This window comes from Elgaria multicarinata, chromosome 6 (assembly GCF_023053635.1).
Source record: "Elgaria multicarinata webbii isolate HBS135686 ecotype San Diego chromosome 6, rElgMul1.1.pri, whole genome shotgun sequence".
Taxonomy (NCBI): domain Eukaryota; kingdom Metazoa; phylum Chordata; class Lepidosauria; order Squamata; family Anguidae; genus Elgaria; species Elgaria multicarinata.
In genome coordinates this window covers 45032138-45050523 of record NC_086176.1, presented here as the reverse complement: position 1 = coordinate 45050523, position 18386 = coordinate 45032138, and the positions used below count along the sequence as shown (strand labels likewise).

Here is an 18386-nt window from a genome sequence, read left to right as displayed (position 1 = left end):
TCAGAAACACACTGTTCCACCCTGGTGAGTTGAAGGTGGCTCTAAGCAGGGCCGACGTAGACTCTCCAGCTGCTTGAGCAAGAGCCCATGCGCACCTCCACCATGTCTCCCCCTGCCACGCACTGCCTCTCCCCTTCTGTCTCTCCCTCCCTTTTGCCACCACTGCTGCTGCTACTGCTCTCTGAAGAGCTGCCTCAGCCATAAAAAGCAGTTGGCACAAATCTGTAGACACACAGCCAGGCCCAACTGACTGGCTCTAAGGGATCCTTCCTTAGAGACAAGCATTCTGAGGGGGTGTCCCTGAAGGTCACCCATGGTGCAGGCAATCTCCAGGGACTCCCCTTCCCATAATGCCTGTCTCTAAGAATGGGCTCTCAGTCAGGCATTTGGACCTGGCCAATATGACTTTTCAGAGACTACCTACCCAGCCTCCCTCTGAATTGCCTTGAGAAGATCTTCAAGGCAGAGCCAGAGGGCAGGTGGCTGCTCCGAAGAGACCCACTGGTTGCTCTCCCACTGTGGCACTTGCTGCAGCAAGAGAACAGAACCATTGGGAACCTCTGGAGCATCTGCTGTTGTGCTGCTGAGTCAGGAAGCAGCTCCTGAGAACGTTGTTGGCAGCAGGACTCTCTGGAGCAGCCACGGCACAGGGTGTTCTGGTGGTGGTGGGGAAGCTTCTCCTGCTCTGTTGCCCAAAGTGGGCCTTCATCCTGCTTCTTGGGAGGGCTGGCCCTGCTTTAATGAGCTGAGTTTTTTCAATGCAGTAAGTTTAGATAGTGCGGGATAGATTAACACCCATGGGTACTGATCATTTATTAGAGAAGTATCTTGGCTATGCTATTGCTTTATAAAAGAGCTTTTCAAACTCTCCAGCTCCATTTTCTCCATTTATTCAAAGGGGCCCCTTCAGTGAAGAATGACAAACTCTGCTTACATTCTCTGTGTAAAAAGAATCCTTCAAGGGAAAGTTTGATGCTTGCTTGAGATGTTTTGTGTTATTGTCACTGCTTGTACTTTGATTTCCAAGTAATTTGTTTAGCAATTAGGTACGTTCATGCATTGCAAAAATAGCCTGTTAAGAGTCAGCCAGCGCATTCCCATAGCTTATTTGTGCAAAGAACTCATGCAAGTGATCTATTCATGTGAGCAATACTTACATGTGGAAAAACAACAACCCTGCCTGTTAAGCACACACCCAGAAGTGATCATAACTCAGTAATAGTATACATGGTTTGTAAGGTCCCACATTCAGTTCCGAGCAACTTCAGATAAAAGGATCAGTTAAGTGGCTGGTGCATGTGTGTGTGTGTGTGAGTGTGTGTGTGTAGAATTAAAAATATTCCTGCTGTTTTGACAAGGGAAAGTAACAGGATCCCAATTTAGTATGTCCTTTATACAACTGTATACATTTATTCTTAACTAAATATACTAAACGCTGCAGTGTTGTTTAAATGAGTCTAATAGATACAGAAACTTTATTTTTCCTGAGTTACTAGTGCTTAAGAATCATTTTCATGTACATTTGTTGGTATAGGGTTAGTTACAGGAAATACTTTTTGCTTTAGATCTGCATTAGCATACACTCCACTCTCATCTTGCCATGTGTTGATACCATGTCTTCTGTAATCTGCTGTGTCGGTAAACTGAGAATGACATTTTCTGTGAACTACAGAGTAGCCACCTACATCAGGTGTAATCTAAAGAAAAGAATTAGAATATGTTATTAATAACAAGAAATATTTGAGAAACAAACTTTGACTATAACAGAGACAACATGTCAAACTAAAATGTATCAGAAACTATATAGTTTTGATTATAATTTTCTTTTCCAATTAAATGTCTATTATGAGACCATCTGGCCCAGATTCAGAGATGTCCATGTGTAGCAGTGTTTCTAAATTGATTTTCCCTGGATGACAGGTCTCTACTTCTATCTGAGCTGCAACACATATACTTTTCAGTCTCTTTAAAAACCAACCAACCCATTTTTACACAGCATAATGGAATTGTATTTGGAAAAGTTAACAAAAATCCCTGGTTGTTGTGAGCAATTCAGGGCCCTTTCGGAGCAGGGTTTCAATCTGCCATTAGGGAATCTGATGTATTATGATTATATATTAAAAATAAGCATACTTTAAAGGGCCAAATGTTGTAAACCTAAAACAGGATTGGCACCAGCTCTCAGTAGGCTTTCAGCATACTGCCCCTGTTGCCAACTGTGTAGCTGCCACTACACTTACTACCATTGGCCATCTTGCCCAGCATGGCTGCCACTGCCCACTACCACTTGGACCCCCTGGCTGCAGCTGCCACTCATTCATCCTTTCCCCCGGATGTGCTTGTATGGCAACGGCACTTTTGAATGGGAGCTGAGTGGCTGCTTTGCTCCAATCAGTGCAGGCAGCCACCATCTTATATTTCCCAACATGCAATGCTCAATATCGACACAGAACATTATACTTTGGGGAATATAAAATGGCAGTTGCCTGGCACTGATCAGAGTTGAGCAGCTGCTGGACTCCCACCCGAGTCTACTGTCGCCCCTCCACTTCTGTGTAAGCATATCTGAAGTAAGGTCCCCCAGGTGTGGTGGCAATGCTGGGTGGAGACCCACGTTAGTGGGAGCAGGGTCGACATCAGCCCTGATAACTCCTGCCAGGACACATGGGCTATAAGAGCTGCCCAAGTATGCAAGGTGCTGACAACAGGCCAATCCAGAAGATGCATTTACTTCCCATTTTATGTTTGATTTAAAAAACAAGTGTTGTGTTTATTTATGCTAAAACAGGGCAACATGTTATATTTCAAAGAAACCTTTGGGGAGATCCAAACTGCTGGAGGTGGAGGCAGTGTTTCACACATACCCAGAGGCATTTAAGCTCTCTCATTTCAGTGGAAACCCTCACATACCCCAATTTCCTAGGTCCTTAAGCAACAACTAAGGCTTCTTTAGATTAAAAGGAAATCACGTTTGCTTTAAGTAAGCATGGTTTGGATTATAGCCATTGGGATCGTTCGCACATCACAGAGGCAATCAGCAGAATATCATGGGTTAATTAATCCATAATTTATGAGGAAGTGCACTGTGCATGAGCCACTTCCAATTTGCAGCAACAACCTATGAACGACCCATTTGTAAATTGTTAGTGTGATATCTGAACCTGGACCCTTTGGGTTATTCATGGGTTAAACAACCCAAAGTTAATCCATGATTTGTTCTTTGGTTAACTTTGGGTTGTTAATTAACCCACAATTTGCCACGGAATTCCATTGTTATGTGTGAACCAGATCTTAACATTTAGTTTATGATTCAATTAAATAATTTGTATGTGCAAAATTGTTTTCCTTGCAAATAACCACAGGGTTCCAGCAATCGGGGTCAGATGGGGAGGCAAGCTACTTGTCTGGATACAGCGCTTGCCCTCCTGCCCCCGCCCCTCTGGTGATGCCCATGTTTGATAAATAAATCAGAGGAGGAGGAGTTTTATAAATGAATAATATGTAATACTGTAGTTATTGCCTAGGGCTTGAGAGAAGCTACGATCAATAAACGTAAAACCTCAACTCATAACAAAAGATTCACCATGTTTGAGGGTCCATAAGCTATATAAAATAATTATAGCTCAGTGGCAAAATAAAAACTTTTTGAAAACTTCACTCATTTCTTTATGAAGAATCATGGCACATTTTTGTTATGAACAACACTGAAGAGGAATTCTCCTATATACTAGTAACATAAAAACCACACTGTTTCTTGTCTGATGGGTATTTTTCTTAAGTTTTTAAATAATCAGAACACACAGTTCTGGATATATGTTTGCTATTTTAATAGAAAAAGACTATGCATCTTTTAATCTGTATATGTAAAGCACAATCTCCAAAACCAGTAAAACATAAGAAAAGGAATTCTAAATAATATTATCAAAAAGTTGGCAAATGCACAGCAGTTAAAGTTTTCTTAAATAATAGGATAAGGGAAGCATGCCAGGTCTGTTCTCCCTCATTTCCACCCGTTAGCTCAAATCATGTGATGGGATGGAATGTTCACAAACATTCTAACTACTGAACAGGAGGGGTCATCTGTATAGGCTTGTCAATCAATACAACTATTATGAGAAAACCATGGGGTGAGGTAGGCTTCCAAGAGAGTTGCATAGGACTTCGGGATAAAATGGCCTTTATGTTTCTGGAAGGAAGAAGAGCAGAACACTTGGGTAATGAGATGGCATAAAAGCTGAAGACTGGTTGGCCAGCACCCAGGATGCATTAGGCTTAAGGAAACAATAAATATAAGGGCTGAAATACTCAGGAGGCAGAGTACTGAGTTGACAAATAAGGACTGGGAAGGAGGCAGGAAGAGAACATCATCCATATTGGTAGACATGTGAAGAGACAGCCTGCCTAAGCAGTGGTCTGTTGGAAGGCACATGAGATGTCAGGGAAACTAAGACGGGAAAGACGTTTTACATATATCCTCTGTGTGTGTGTGTGCGTGCGTGTGTGAGTGAGAGAGAGAGAGAAAGAGAGAGAGAGAGATCTTCCATCATGATAGCTGACGTTTTATGTGCACAGACACAAACACTTTTCTGTATTGGTTGCCATGGTTACAGAAATATCTGGCCACAATTCTCATGCTAAAATCCCTGCCACATAAAGCAAGGAATCCAGACCAAATCATTACTCATCAACACTCTTTTCTTCCTCTTTTACTGGCTCAGTACTCTATAAAAAATTCATTTTTTAAAACACACACAGAAATACATCAGCATTCTCTTGATGATTTTAATCCATGGGTGTTTTATTTTCAGGTAAAAGTTGATGTCAATAAATACAACAATTTTTTTTTAAATCCAATTAAAGATCATGTGCCCATTCTCAAGAGAACAATGTAAATATTTGATTTTTCAGAGAATCAATAAATGTATCAATGTCTCTCATTAAGGGTGCCATCCTATGCATGTTTAGAGAGAAAAAAGTTCTAGAACCCCAAGCATGATGGGCTGGGGCATGATGGGAGTTGTAGGCCTTTTTTCTGTCTAAACATGTATAGGATTGTGCCCTTAATCTTGGAAAAGTTAACAGAGAACAACACTATTTTCAAGTGATTTGTCAATTGATCCCGAGAGGAGCAAGTTCAAGCTCAAACGCTTGTACTATAAAATACATGTTAAAACTTTTACAGAAACCTATTGTCCAATTCCATTGCTAAGTAATATTTTTAAAATTGAATGTCTTAGTGCCAGTTTACACACTGCATTCACCTGGTACTATTGATACATAGAGCATTGCAGAAAAGTCCCTTTCTATTCTGATATACTTACATATGGTACATAGTCATATGGTGGAACATAATCTATTTGGTATGTTGTGCCCAAAAGCCTGTAAAACAGAAGATATGTAGTAAGACTAGCTTTCTGTGTGACATTTTTAACTGGCCCATCCCTAAGAGCTCTCTAACAAATATAAATTCACAAGCTAATATATTTGTTCCTTAGTAAGTAAGCTCATAGTTATCAGAAAATATATTTTCAGCAGATAGACCCACTGTTTCTATGTGTCCTCACTCACATGCATACATGAACTCACATGTACAATGGCAAAGCAGGTCTTAAGGGGCCTTTACTCTGAGGTATGGGGTGCACATAGTGGACTTATGCAATATGAACTCACTAAACGGCGAATGTCTATTATTCAAATGGGGACAGTAGATCAAACACTAACTCAAAGACTCAGTTCAGACAACATGTTTCTCAATGGTGGTTTTAGAACTCCACAGTGGAGTTTTACATCACCATTGAGAAATGTGTTGTCTGGCGGAACACTCTACGCAATGGTGGAGTTTTTGGAAAACACTCCACGCAGAATATCCACACTGTTCAGAGGAGAGTTCCTGCACAACCGTTGTGCTGCGTGTTGTGTGGAGGGCTCCATGGAGTTTTCCATTGCACTGAGTTGACTTTTCCCACTGGCTACAGAGTTCCCTGGCAAGAGCGGCAAAAAGAGGAAGTGCCGGTCTAGAAGAGCTGCCAGGATTGGGTATTTTTTTGCAGCTGATGGCATACCATCGGAAGGACCAGGGGAGGAGAGAGGGCAGAAGAACTGTCAATCAAATGTTGCAATGGATTTTACTCAACTCTACAGTAGCCCACAGTCACACAGCGGTGGAGTTAGAACATGTTGTGTGGGGACTACCTCCTAAAAACTCAACTGTTGAATGGAGTTTTCACATGGGATTGACTAATGTATTGTCTGAACTAAGCCAAAGTCTAAAAACATGAACTTTACTTTTACAGATTTTTGTTCTGAAAAAAACACATTCATGCACATTCAATGGTATGATTATATTCCCACCTGCTAACACATAGGTCAGTCTAACTAGAAAAGACATAGTAAAGATGGAAGTTGAGGGAATTTACATTTACCAAATAAGGAAAAGAAGTCAGTGCCATTGAACTAGTAGAGCACTTTGAATTGAACCTGGAAGTGCACTGGCAACCAATGCAGCTGGTTCAGCTATGTGCTCCAATCACCTGCCCCCCACAAGGAACAGCTGCATTCTGTAACAGCTGAAGCTTCTGAACTATCTTCAAAAGCAATCCCATGTAGCGTGCAATACGGTAGTCTCAATGTATCTAGTGTGTACACAGTGGCACAGCTTGTGAATCATCCAAAGCTGATAAAACGCATTGCTGGCTGCCCCCAAGGTACAGCAGAAGCTGAGCCCAAGCTCTAGCAAGTTGTGTTGAAAAAGTGGCATGGTAACAGGGAGAAAACCCCATTATATTTATACGGCAATCTACGGAGATTTCCTATCATACAGGTTCAAGAAAACCAAATAGATGCTGTTCTTTGCACAAGCTGTTTTTAAATGACGCAACCATCAACTCACAGCAACACTGGGCTTTTCCCTGAGAAACTGTGCTTTTTCTAAGTGTCATTTTACCGCAACTTTTTCAATGGCTCCGATATCACCATGTTGTTTCTTCGTCTGTCAGTGGTGGTTTCGGTTCAGGTTAAGAAAGTGGGCATACCTAAGGCAGGGTGTGGGTTCTACAAGACTTGTAATGGCCACCATGCTGGTGTAAAAGTTAGGGAATGAAAGTAAGGGCAGTTAAGTTATATAACACATAAATTAAATGAATTGCAGCAGCACAGATGTACTGCTACAGGCTTTCAAGGTGTGTAAAGTTGCCATAAAAAAAGAAGAAAAGGTCTTCACTGTTTCCCATTCCCGCCGTCTGGCAACGGTACTGTGAATTTCCTCGAGTTGGATGGCCCGCATTCAGTCCTGCCATGTATTTTGATTCCACTTCACAGTAGTGATGCTGCAGGGTTTCAGGGGAATCAGGATGCAAAGCGGCATCACATAGACATGGCCAGAAGTAGCAGATAACAGCTACAGCAGCGAGAGCTACAAGAATAAGATGATGAAGTGGAAGCTCTGCTTCCTGATGGCCAACTTCTTTCTCAATGCAGAGAGACATCTTTCTGTGCATGGAGAAATGAAATGAACAGGGAAACTCTGCTCTTACCACTGATTGGAGATAAGAGAACAGTTTCCCTGATCAACACTAGAAAAAGCCTGCCTTTTCTTAGCACTGAGCACTGGTTGATATCTGAGAGAGAAACTGGGTGGGGGGATGGGAAACCACTGCAGGCCAGTTCTAGCCTGGGAGTCAGAGGTTCCCTATCCCAGCTTTAAATGTTTCCTGATAGTCAACACCCTCTTCTTGGTTTCTCTGGCTAGAGGGATTCTGGAAGTTGTAGGACTTTTTTCCTGTCTAAACATGCATATGATTGCAGCCTTAATTACCAATGAAATTTTTCATTCGATCAGGTCAGAGCAATAGACAAACTGAAGGGTTCCATAATGCAACATTTTGCCAAAACATATTGTAAAGAGATGCGTTTTCCAGTCTTCTTAGGTAATTTCAAAGTATTGTGTCTAATTACTGGTGGCAGAACAAAGGAGGAAATAACATATCAGAAGGGCCATATAAAAATATTTTTCTTATTTTTCCTTAATTGAAAGTAAGTGTCATATTATCAATATTCTAATGCAAAACACAACCCCTAAAATATTATCTGATGCGAACATATTATCTGATGCAAAATGTTATCTGATGCAAACATAGCACTTTTTTTGTGAAGATTTTTTGGATCTTTCCAAACCTCAAAGTGGATGTACTACAGAGTCTGAACATCATCACTAAGCTTAGCTAACTATCACAATTTTGCAAATACTAACATTTTAAAGTGATCTGGAGAGTGACGTGGCAATAGAGCTCCAAAACCTGTTTCTGGTAGCCCTGTCTCCCTGCAAAAAAAGAGAAAGAGGATACAAGTAAAATCAAAATAATTAAGTGCAACACTGATTTTAGTATAGTTTAGATAAAATGTAATTGTTGACAGTGCAATCCTATACATGTCTTCTGAAAAATAAGTCCCATTCAGTTCAATGGGACTTGCTTCCAGGAAAGTGTGTATGATTGCAGACAAAAAAAAGTCCCCATCATGTTTTCATATTGTAACAACATGTGGCTGCTTTTGACACAGCCAACATTGCTCCCAGGGTTATCATAGTGCATTTCTGTAAATGGTCACCACTGCTCTCTACTGGATGAAATGTGCCAGACTGGTTCAAACATTTACAAATGTTTAACTTTACTGCTTAGCACCAGCTGAACCAATATTCGTTTGGTGAAGCTCTATCATAGATGCCTTAGATTACGTATAGGAATTCTTGGAATCCAATATTAATGGCATTCAATATTTTGGAGGACACATAATGGAGAATAGACAGAAAAAAGGAATGGAAAAAGAAATTCATATCTTATATCCATAATGAAGTATTATTTGAATGAGGAATATGGATTCAAAGGCACCCAGAAATACCTGTCAATAACAGCTACATCAAAATTTTCTTCATTTAACAGAGGCTTCCGAATCTCTAGTTCCTTATATTCTTTAATTGTATAGGGTTGAGACAGGTAATCTTGGTTAGTGGTTATCCATTTCTAAAAGTTTTTAGAAACACAGCAACTGTCAGTTTATGCAATGTACACTTATTTGTGCATTTGTCAGTGTTCTTTTAAAAGTAGGGAAATGCTTATTGTATTGCTTCCCCATTTTTATGAAAGGTTATACTTCTATTACCTCTACTCTCCCCAGTGCTTGAGCCCTATACCCCCACTACCTCCCCACTTATTCCAACTCATCATATTTGTCACCATGATTTCTTTACCCAGACAAGCATAGGACAGGGCTTGTTTTCAATAAGCCGGCATTATCCCAACCTTCCTTTGCCTGTATCAATCGTCTTATTGAAATATAGGAAGACAAGGAGGTGCAGCAGTCTCCTCTAAACTCTGTGGCTTTATGTCCATTTTTCATGCAATTTCTGAGGGTGGCATTTACTTGCTAAAGATACTGGTAAGGAATGTGCCCACCACTGACAATTAAGAAAAAATGGACATGAGATTGTGGAAGTGATGGAAATACATCACTTCTCCCCACTTCTGGGGAAGATTCTGATTAGAGGGAAAGCAATACAAGTTTGATGCACTGTATCCAACTCTTCCCCCAGTTTGGTTCACTGCCATCTGTTTGTTTGTCACAAACAATGTATAATAAATCAGATTGTGTGGCAGAATATTGGGAAACATTAATGGATGCCAATACCGCATATCTAATTCGACACTGAATGTATACAGCCCCAGTTACTGGGCAGTATAGAAATGTAATAAATAAATAAATCAGTACTGAATGGAAGTAATAGAAAGTCACTTTCTTACCTCATCTATGGTTCCAAGTCGCCAATAGGTGGAGCGACATAAGTTTTTAGAGCCCAAAGGAATTTGATGTATGTCATAATCCTTAGGTTCAGCCTCTCTATTGTAATACCTTGCAATAATAAAAAGGGTACTAAGTCATAGGGATACTACTGAAGAGGTGCACACAAAAGTCACAACAAAACATACACACATGTATGCAGAGCTGTTCATATTTCTCAGGGTACTTCCAGCTTTTCCAGAAAAGCACAATAAGAAACAGAAAAACTTTTCTAACTAGAGACCATGCTAGGACACACACAGAAATGCCTAAATGGAAAAATCTGAAATCAACATTAAAAAAAATATTGAACAATATAAAGAGAACAACCAACAATAACAACAGAATTTAGCAGTTGACATGAACACGGTCATGTCAGTTTAACACCAGGATTAGACAAAATCTCACCAGGAGAGTCAATAATATTTTTTTCTTACCAATGGTAAACAAGAGTGGGCCTCCCATAGAAGGCAGAATGAGAGCGCAAAGTCAGCGCTCCTTTGCGCTCCATCACATCTGGAGGTCCTAATTCCATCTTCCAAAGTCCCTTTTGACTACAACTCCCAAGGGTCTTTGTTTCACTGTATCTCGAATCCCTTGGTATTAGTTCAGTTCATGCTGCAGTGTAGGTAAGCACCAGCCAATATCCCTCCCCTCACCCCCTTTTCCCTTCCCATTACTTCATTGTTAAAATTAACCGCGGCATAACCCTACAGCCACAGCACTTCTTAGAACTAAAATAAGAATAAAACGACTTCCCACAGCTTCCAAGCCTTTCATTAATTATCGCAGTTAAGATACGAAAGCAACGGCTGTCGAGCAGCCTTCCTACTTCGACGCTCACGCTAGTTTCCATAGTTACCATAAGATGCTGTAGAGGAGGAGAAGCGAACTTCGGTGTCATTACGCCCAAGGCCGGGACTACTTTTCTGCCGAGCCCTCGCAGGTAAGGGACCGTGGCAAGCATGTATCATTGCCCCGTCGTTGTAAGGAGAGCGGGCAGAGTAAGGTTACATATTCTGTTCATTAATATAAAGCCAACAATATTTCGATATTTTTCTGGCCTTAATTTCTAAATTGAGAAACTGAACTAGAGCCTTAAAAATACACTCTCTTCCTTAGAAACTTGCACTAACGCCTGGTTGTGGCAATACTCACTGCTGAATGAAATTCACTCTGTATGCGCTTTGACACACTGTTGTGTCGATCACTTCATTGTTATAGAAAAGAAGATGGTGAACAAGCCTTGGCTCAAATTGGGCCCTAAGCTTGCCAGCTCCAGAGAGGTTACTGTACCTTTTGCATATAAATTGTTTTACTTTGTTTTTGTGGTGGTATAATATAAGAAATACACTTAAAAAGAGGTTGTTGGCAAATGGGAAAGGATTCATACAATCGCTACAAGGAAATAAAAGGGTATAGAAGATAAAGAACATTATGCAGCTTAAGAGCTTTCTTGGAAGATAATAGACTGCAATCCTGTACTTCCTGGGAGTAAGTCCAATTGAACTGAATGGGGTTTACTTCTGAGTACACATGTATAGGATTGCACTGATTGTTATCTCTTCCACATCTGAGAGATGGAATATTTCTCTCACTTTCCTTCTTCCTCTGATGTATTATGATCAACAGCACAATAGACACACAGCAGTCGTGATTCATATCTAGGCACATCAGAGCCAAGCAAACAGAATGGGGGCAGCACATGAGGAACATAGCATTTCTGATTAAATTTAATATACCACCTCTATGTGGGGTGAAATTTCCTGTCCATCCAATAGGTAGGATGATACTCTCATGTGCTCAGTGGATTCATGATATGCCAGAGAAATTAAACAGCAAGTATGTTGTATCTTTATTTTGGAAAATTCAGTTCCAGTGCACAGTGATAGAAAATTGCAGTAGATTCAAGTCTACTTCAAACATTACAGCTGTCACATAGATACTAAAATTTCACATTGGTGAGGTTTCCCTCCAGATGTAATAATTCCTGCATTTTCATAGTCCCCAATTCCCACTCTTCACTAGGAAACTGAAACTGAGGCCTTAGCTAGGCCTAAGGTTTATCCCAGGATCGTCCCGGGGTCATCCCTATTCATGTAAATGACACACAGGGGATCCCGGGAGCAGGCAGGGACAACCCCAGGATAAACCTTAGGTCTAGCTAAGGCCTGAATCCTCTGTGTATGAAGAAACTACAACCTTGTTTCTGGATGGCCCCATTTTGCTTCCAAACTGAACCCCCTAAGTTTGCAATTAGAAGGAACAAGTGAGATCTTCTTCCTAATAGTCACACCACTGTTCAGAGTTCCAGGAAGTCAGCCATGCTGTTCTCCAGGATAGTGTATTTCTCCCACCTCCCCTAATGTTGTTCCTTTTCCAACTGTCACACAATTTTGTGGCTACTGAAGACACTCAATCCTAATTGGGCTGTTTTGGAGGAGTTATTCTGCAAACCTTGCATTTCTCCCAAATGTGCTGATACCCCCTCTTGTTGTACAGAGGCCCCATTTTGCCTACAATCCTGACAGCACACAACTACCTGATTTCGCTATTAGGAGTGTTATGACACACTGATCATTGCTGTCCTTCTGTTACCTTCTCAAGATATTTGCATTCTGGCTTGTATTTAATTCATCTGGCTAAATCCTGTTGTTGTTTTATCTAATGCCCTGTCTGTGTTTAAGAACTCCCAGAATTCCCCAGCCAGCCATAGTGGTTGAATATGCATAAGATTGCACCCTTACAGTGCAATCCTGTTGATGTTTACTTGAAATAAATCCCACTGTGTTCAATGGTGCTTACTCACAGGTAAACATTCATAGGATTGCAGCCAAGTAGAGCAATCCTTATACTCACATTATGCTGGGATTGGAGATATGTTGCAGTTATGCCAATGGAACAATTGCTGTATCCAGTACATGATGCAAGCACTTTGTATCTGAATTGATTTATTTTCTCCCAAAAGAAAAATAAATACAACAGAAAATCCTTGATAAAATAAACAAAAAGTAGGAAGAAAAAAAGGTAAATAAATACAATCAATGATATGACACAAATCAGTCAGTTCAAGTCTTGAGTGTTGTGTTTCTTGGTACAAAGGCAGGGTACAATCAAATAAATGAATAAATCTTCCCAGGAAAAAGAGGCAACAGAAGGAGGAAGTCTAGATGTATTCAAATTGCAGATATGTTGGGAAAGGTAGCAAATATATATATATATATATATATATATATATATATATATTATTAAGCTTTATGCAAAAGATCATCTGCAAATACTGAAATCTGCTTCCAGACAGAGGGCTCCTAGTGCTACAGATTAGAAGGCATTGTGCAGCTATTCTTGTTTTTTTCTCATTAACAGATTTTCTGCTGTAAGAAAAAAAAGCAATCAGAAAACCCGGGAGGATTACTGGTGGAAGTTTTTGATATCTGAACCACCTTGTAAAATTCTGTGAATGAAGCGGGATGATCACATGTCATAAACTTAATCTGGAAGAACCCCTAAATCTAGAAGTCCTTGGATTCACTGATTAATTGTTATTGTTAGGGGGGGAACAGAACAGTAAGGGACCAATTAATAATTACAAAATAATAGTTTTCCACACTGTAAACCAGACAATCAGTCAGAGAAATCTTACTATATATTGATATTAATTTCAGCTGTCCGAGAGTGACTGTCCTTATTCAGCCTAAACAGTATCATTTATGCACAAGAGTAAGTTGTCAGCAGACTCAGGGGAACTCCAAGGTTTAGAATAGTTCTGAAACAGACTGACCCAACACCGATTTACTACACATATTCCAACAGAAAATGGGCTGTAGTTTTCAATCCCAGCTTCCTGGTGCTTTTATCTGCTACTGCACACTACAAATTCATCTGCCACCAGGACAGTGATAAGTAATGGACATCAAGAATTCAGACTCAGATCAGGATATTTTGATTTTGGAATGAGCTAGTCACTGAATTCACCCATTCATTTTTGTTCACCAGCACAGCAGGCATAGGTCACATAAGTGAAGAGCAGTGAATCCAAGCACTAGCCAAAGTGACTATTCAGAGTTTAGATTGTGGCATAATCATATTCTAAGATTTTGAATCAAGTATCTTTCCATTCTAACACAGGCTCATATAACTGAGAGCTTCTATTCCACAAACAGATCTGTCCGAAATTGCTTAATCTCTTTTGCCACTTTGTACCAGAGATTATACCACATTATGAAACTCAAGCATTCTGAAATATTGCTGACCTCATTTCCCATAAATTTTATTTTCCCATCATAACCAAATGCATTTGGAACTGTCTGTGTTCAGTTCAATTGGACTTTCTTGTAAATATGTGAAGATTACAAATAGGCAACTCTACCTATTTGTGTCTACTTCCATTGACTCCAACAGCACTTATTTCCAAGTAAGTGTGTGCTCAGGATTGCACCCTAGTATTTCTATTGTGGGAATGATTCAACCAAAGAAAAGCACATTTAAATCCAAGTCATTTCAACAGGAACAGTAAGCACGTTTAACTCCAGTTGAAATAAATGGCTCTGAAGTATTCAAAGTTTGGCTAAATCAGAGTTCCTCAACCTGCTCTCCTCCAGATGTTTTGGACTACAACTCCCAGCATTCCTGATCATTGACCATGCTGGCTAGAGCTGATGGGAGTTGAAATCCAAAACATTTAGGCAAGAACTACACTACTGCTTTCAAACAGTTTATAACAGTAGTGACAACTGTTGGGGCCCAGGACACACACCATATAGTTTTCAAAACGTTTTCAAAGTGTCATATCCTGCTTGGTGTAGATCTGGCTCTGGAGGGCATCTGATTGGGAAAGGTTGGGCTAGATCATACCCTGCACTATTTTGTATGCATGCTTACTCAAAAGTAATATAGTAATCCTTCACTTACTTGGAAGTAAGCTTCACTGAGTTCAGCGGGGCTTGCGTCCAAGTAATGAGAATTTCACTGGCACTTTCTGCCTCCTTAGGAAGGATGTGGCATTAAGGCTTATGAGCCTTAACTCCCAATTTCCCTGCTTTTTAGTGCTTGGTTGAAAACTGTAGAGCCTTACCGTTGTTTTGTAAACCGTAGTTTTTTGTTTATTGAATAGGATTGTGCTGTAAGAGTTACCAAAAAGAGCGGCTGTGGAAATGTTACTTAAGCAAGCTAGTGGAGAAAGTATGAAGAGGGGACAGGCAGAGCAAGTAGGCAGGACGAATCTTGGGAGTAACAGCAACCACAGCTTCGGAACCTTAACTTTCCCCCCTTGCAACTCTACCGAAAAGAAGAGGCGGCGCCTCCCTGTCAGGTTATTTGGTTCTCCAAGTTCCGTGCTCCGCCCTGCGGGGGCCGCTGACCCGGATGCGCTTTGCTTTCCCCGGCCTGCCTATGCGAGACGACGGCGCCGCTGCCGCCACCGCCAGTAGTAAGCTGCAGCGGCGGCGGCGGCAGGAGGAGGCGGCGGCGGCGGGGACCGAAGATGGCCGAGTCTCCGGAGGAGGTGGCGGTGCTCGTGCAGAGGGTAGTGAAGGACATCAACAACGCCTTCAAGCGCAACCCCCACATGTGAGTGAATGAGCGCGCGCCGGGCGCAGAAAGGAATAGGACACTCCGGGTTTACCCTCGCCTCTCCGTTCTCCTTGGGGACGGCCGTAGCAGGACCCGACCCTCTCCCAAGCAGCACCCGTGGGGGCCCGGCTGAGTTGCTTGGAGCACGGCAAAGTTCGCGCGCCTCTTGACTGTAGGAGGTGATGCGGCTGACTTCAGCCAACCTCTCTCTCCTTCTGCCGAACTTCTGCCCCTGTATGTGAGAGTAACTTCAGGAAGGAAGCGAGGGAGGGGCGGGAGAGATTTGGGAATAACACCCATTTGCAAAATGGAAGCGCGGCTTGGCATAAAAGTACGGCAAGATCATGTATTATGACATGACTGTACTGTACGTTAATGAAACAGATGTCAGTGTGCCGAAGAAGGTAAAAGTACGCTGTATTTGCTACTGGGTGTAACTTTCAAAGTTTGTATGTGATATTACATAAGGTTGTTTTTATTTTATTTGTTTAGGCTTTTCCTGGATGTGTGATAATAAGATTCAGTGTTGTGGAGTAGGTGGGAAACATTTATTTTCCAAAGATTGCTCCTTACGCAAGTGTTCCAAAATTCTCCAAAGATGCTTACTGTGGGGCACGACCGTGTCCATTTCTAATTTTTCAATGACGTGTGAAATACTTTTGTGGTATCTCTTTCTTAATAGGAACTTGACATCCATAAAGCACCTTCAGGTGGTCTCTTTGTCATAGTAATCATTAACCAATCTTACGTTGAGAGGGATGGCATCTGAAACATTAGTGTGGATTTATCCTGTTGTTAGGTGGGAATAACTTGCTGAAGGTCAGTGACAGAGATGTGTATAAGTCCTCAGATCTAAACTTGTAAAGATCACGTTTAAAGGAATTTAATGTGGTTTTGTGTCCTCAGTTTCAAAAGTTGGAATTTCTGAGGTCAATAGGTGGTTGAAATTCAAAATGGTGATAAAATTAATAAAAGCCGACAACACTTTCCCCACCTTCTCGTGCTTTTTTAAAAATTGATGTTTCCACATGCTGAAAGAAAGGTGAGCATCAGTTGCTGTATCTCCATGGTGTCCACCATGACATGTAGAGGGGAAGTGCATTTCTGAAAGCAGGCAATAAAAATGCATGACCCAGAGCGTTGGCACATTGTTTAACACATAGCTTGAGATAAATGTCTTCCTAGCAGCATAGACAGATGGTAGACACTTAGAAACCATTTTTTCCATCATGCGTGAGAATTTTCTTTTCTTTTTATGCAGCTCTTAGATAGGTATTGTGTTACTTTGAAACATTGACTGGTTTTTACAATGTTGTGCTTACAGGGACCTTTTCACATTGTTGTACAGTGAAAATTGGAATAACGGGCAGGAAAACCCATTTTGAGGTTCTTTTTAAAGTGTTAAACCTCTTGTAGAGCCTGTTTGAAGGCAGGGGATTTCTCTTGTGTGTTCTGCCTTGCTGGGTTGGGAATTGGAAACTTCTGCTGGGAGAGGTCATCTGGAGTTTGGTGAGGATATAATCAGGTGGTACCAGCTCAATCTTTTATTTCCATCTTCTAGGCCCAATGATATAATAGAAGTTCTAAATTGGTGTCTGGGTCAATGGGTAAAGACAAGGTGGTGGTACAATTGTTTAGGAATTCGGGGGATCTAATAGTAGTGTTCAGCCTGTTTTAGATAAGTTTGCATTCCTTCTTAAAAATCAGGTTTGCAGCTTCGGCATGCTGCTAGGTTTAGCCCTGTTCCTGGATGGTCAAGTAGCAGCAATGGCTTGGAGTGCCTTAGATCAGCTTCAGCTAGTGTACTAACTGTACCCTTTCCTAGAGAAGTGATACCTGCCCCAGTCATTTCCAGATTGGGTTATTGTAACTTGCTGTACATGGGGCTGACATTAAAGCCTGTTCAGAAAATTCATTGGATCTGGCAGATTGGGATGTATAACTTTCATATTCGTATGTGTTGTTTAGCAATTTTGTTTTCCGGCTCCATTAAAGTGGCTTTAATCTTTAAAGTCCTAATTACTCTGGGATCAGAGAATCTTAAGAATTGCTTCTACAAAGACCCATCTTCATCTCCTCCCTGGTATCTGAAAGTATGGCAGAGTGAGCAAAAGAGACAGGGCCTTTTTTATGGTGGTACCAAGACTATGAAAAAACCCTTCCAAAAGAAGTTTGCCTCTTGGTGAGCAGCCAAGGTTCTTCTTTTTCAGCTGGTTTCTTTTTCTTTTTTTCCTTTGGCAGGGTATAGTTTTTTAAATTTGATATTTGCTACTGGGTTGTTGGTTTTTGTATTGATTCTGATCTTATTTTAAAATTGTATTCTTAGTTTTGATCATCCCCTGTTGCTGTAGCAAATAAACTGTAAATGTTCTTTTAGTAAAGCTCTCAGAGAGCTTTGGCTATTGGGTGATATAGAATGTAATGAACAAATAAAAGAAAAAGAATTAATAAATAAATATAAACGTTGTACTTGCAAGCAAAAGTTGGGTTACAAATCTTGAATATAAATGGAACATCTCTTGTTTACGCACTGACTTTTAAACTGTAGCATGTGAGTGGCTGGAGGGGAAAATATTTCATAAATGTTCCCAATGGATAGGATATTGGATCTTAAAGCAGTTGTTTGAAAGCTACAGAAGTCATTCGGTGATTTCTACTTTCTTTTTCATCGGAGTCCAAGCTTCCCACATCCACCAGCCCTTCAGTGGTGGCAGAACAGACTGCTGAGTATAGCAGTGGAAGGCGAAGTTAGTTTTAGAATAAAATGTACTTGTGGGGCTGAGATCAAATAAAGTTGTTCTTTCCACTTCAGTAAGAGACATTGATGAGAGCTGTGAAACTTCTTCTCCTAGTCAGTGAGTGAATGCTGGGTTGATGTACTGCTTGGTTGCAAATAGATGTTTATCTCTGCATGAGCACACCACAAGAAGCTGCACCAATCTCAGATTCCTGGCACATTTACTTCTGTGATAAACAAAGGCAAC

General features: G+C 40.8%; 2 protein-coding genes across 2 annotated transcripts in view; one reads left to right on the top strand and one right to left on the bottom strand.

Annotated features, from left to right (window-relative positions):
- Positions 1–1441: 1441 nt before the first annotated feature.
- CFAP95 (cilia and flagella associated protein 95) lies at positions 1442–10403 on the bottom strand. The gene is made up of 6 exons (XM_063128560.1): positions 10269–10403; positions 9795–9903; positions 8896–9017; positions 8249–8317; positions 5322–5379; positions 1442–1697 (listed from the first exon to the last, which is right to left on the bottom strand). The coding sequence occupies exons 1-6, from the start codon at positions 10364–10366 to the stop codon at positions 1500–1502; spliced, it is 654 nt and encodes a 217-aa protein (XP_062984630.1). The 5' UTR covers positions 10367–10403; the 3' UTR covers positions 1442–1499.
- Positions 10404–15289: 4886 nt separating this feature from the next.
- PTAR1 (protein prenyltransferase alpha subunit repeat containing 1) overlaps positions 15290–18386 on the top strand; it is a 34631-nt gene continuing 31534 nt past the window's right edge. The window contains exon 1 of the mRNA XM_063129325.1: positions 15290–15399. Coding sequence (XP_062985395.1) covers positions 15314–15399 — 86 coding nt within the window. The 5' untranslated portion in view covers positions 15290–15313. The remainder of the gene's footprint in view (positions 15400–18386) is intronic.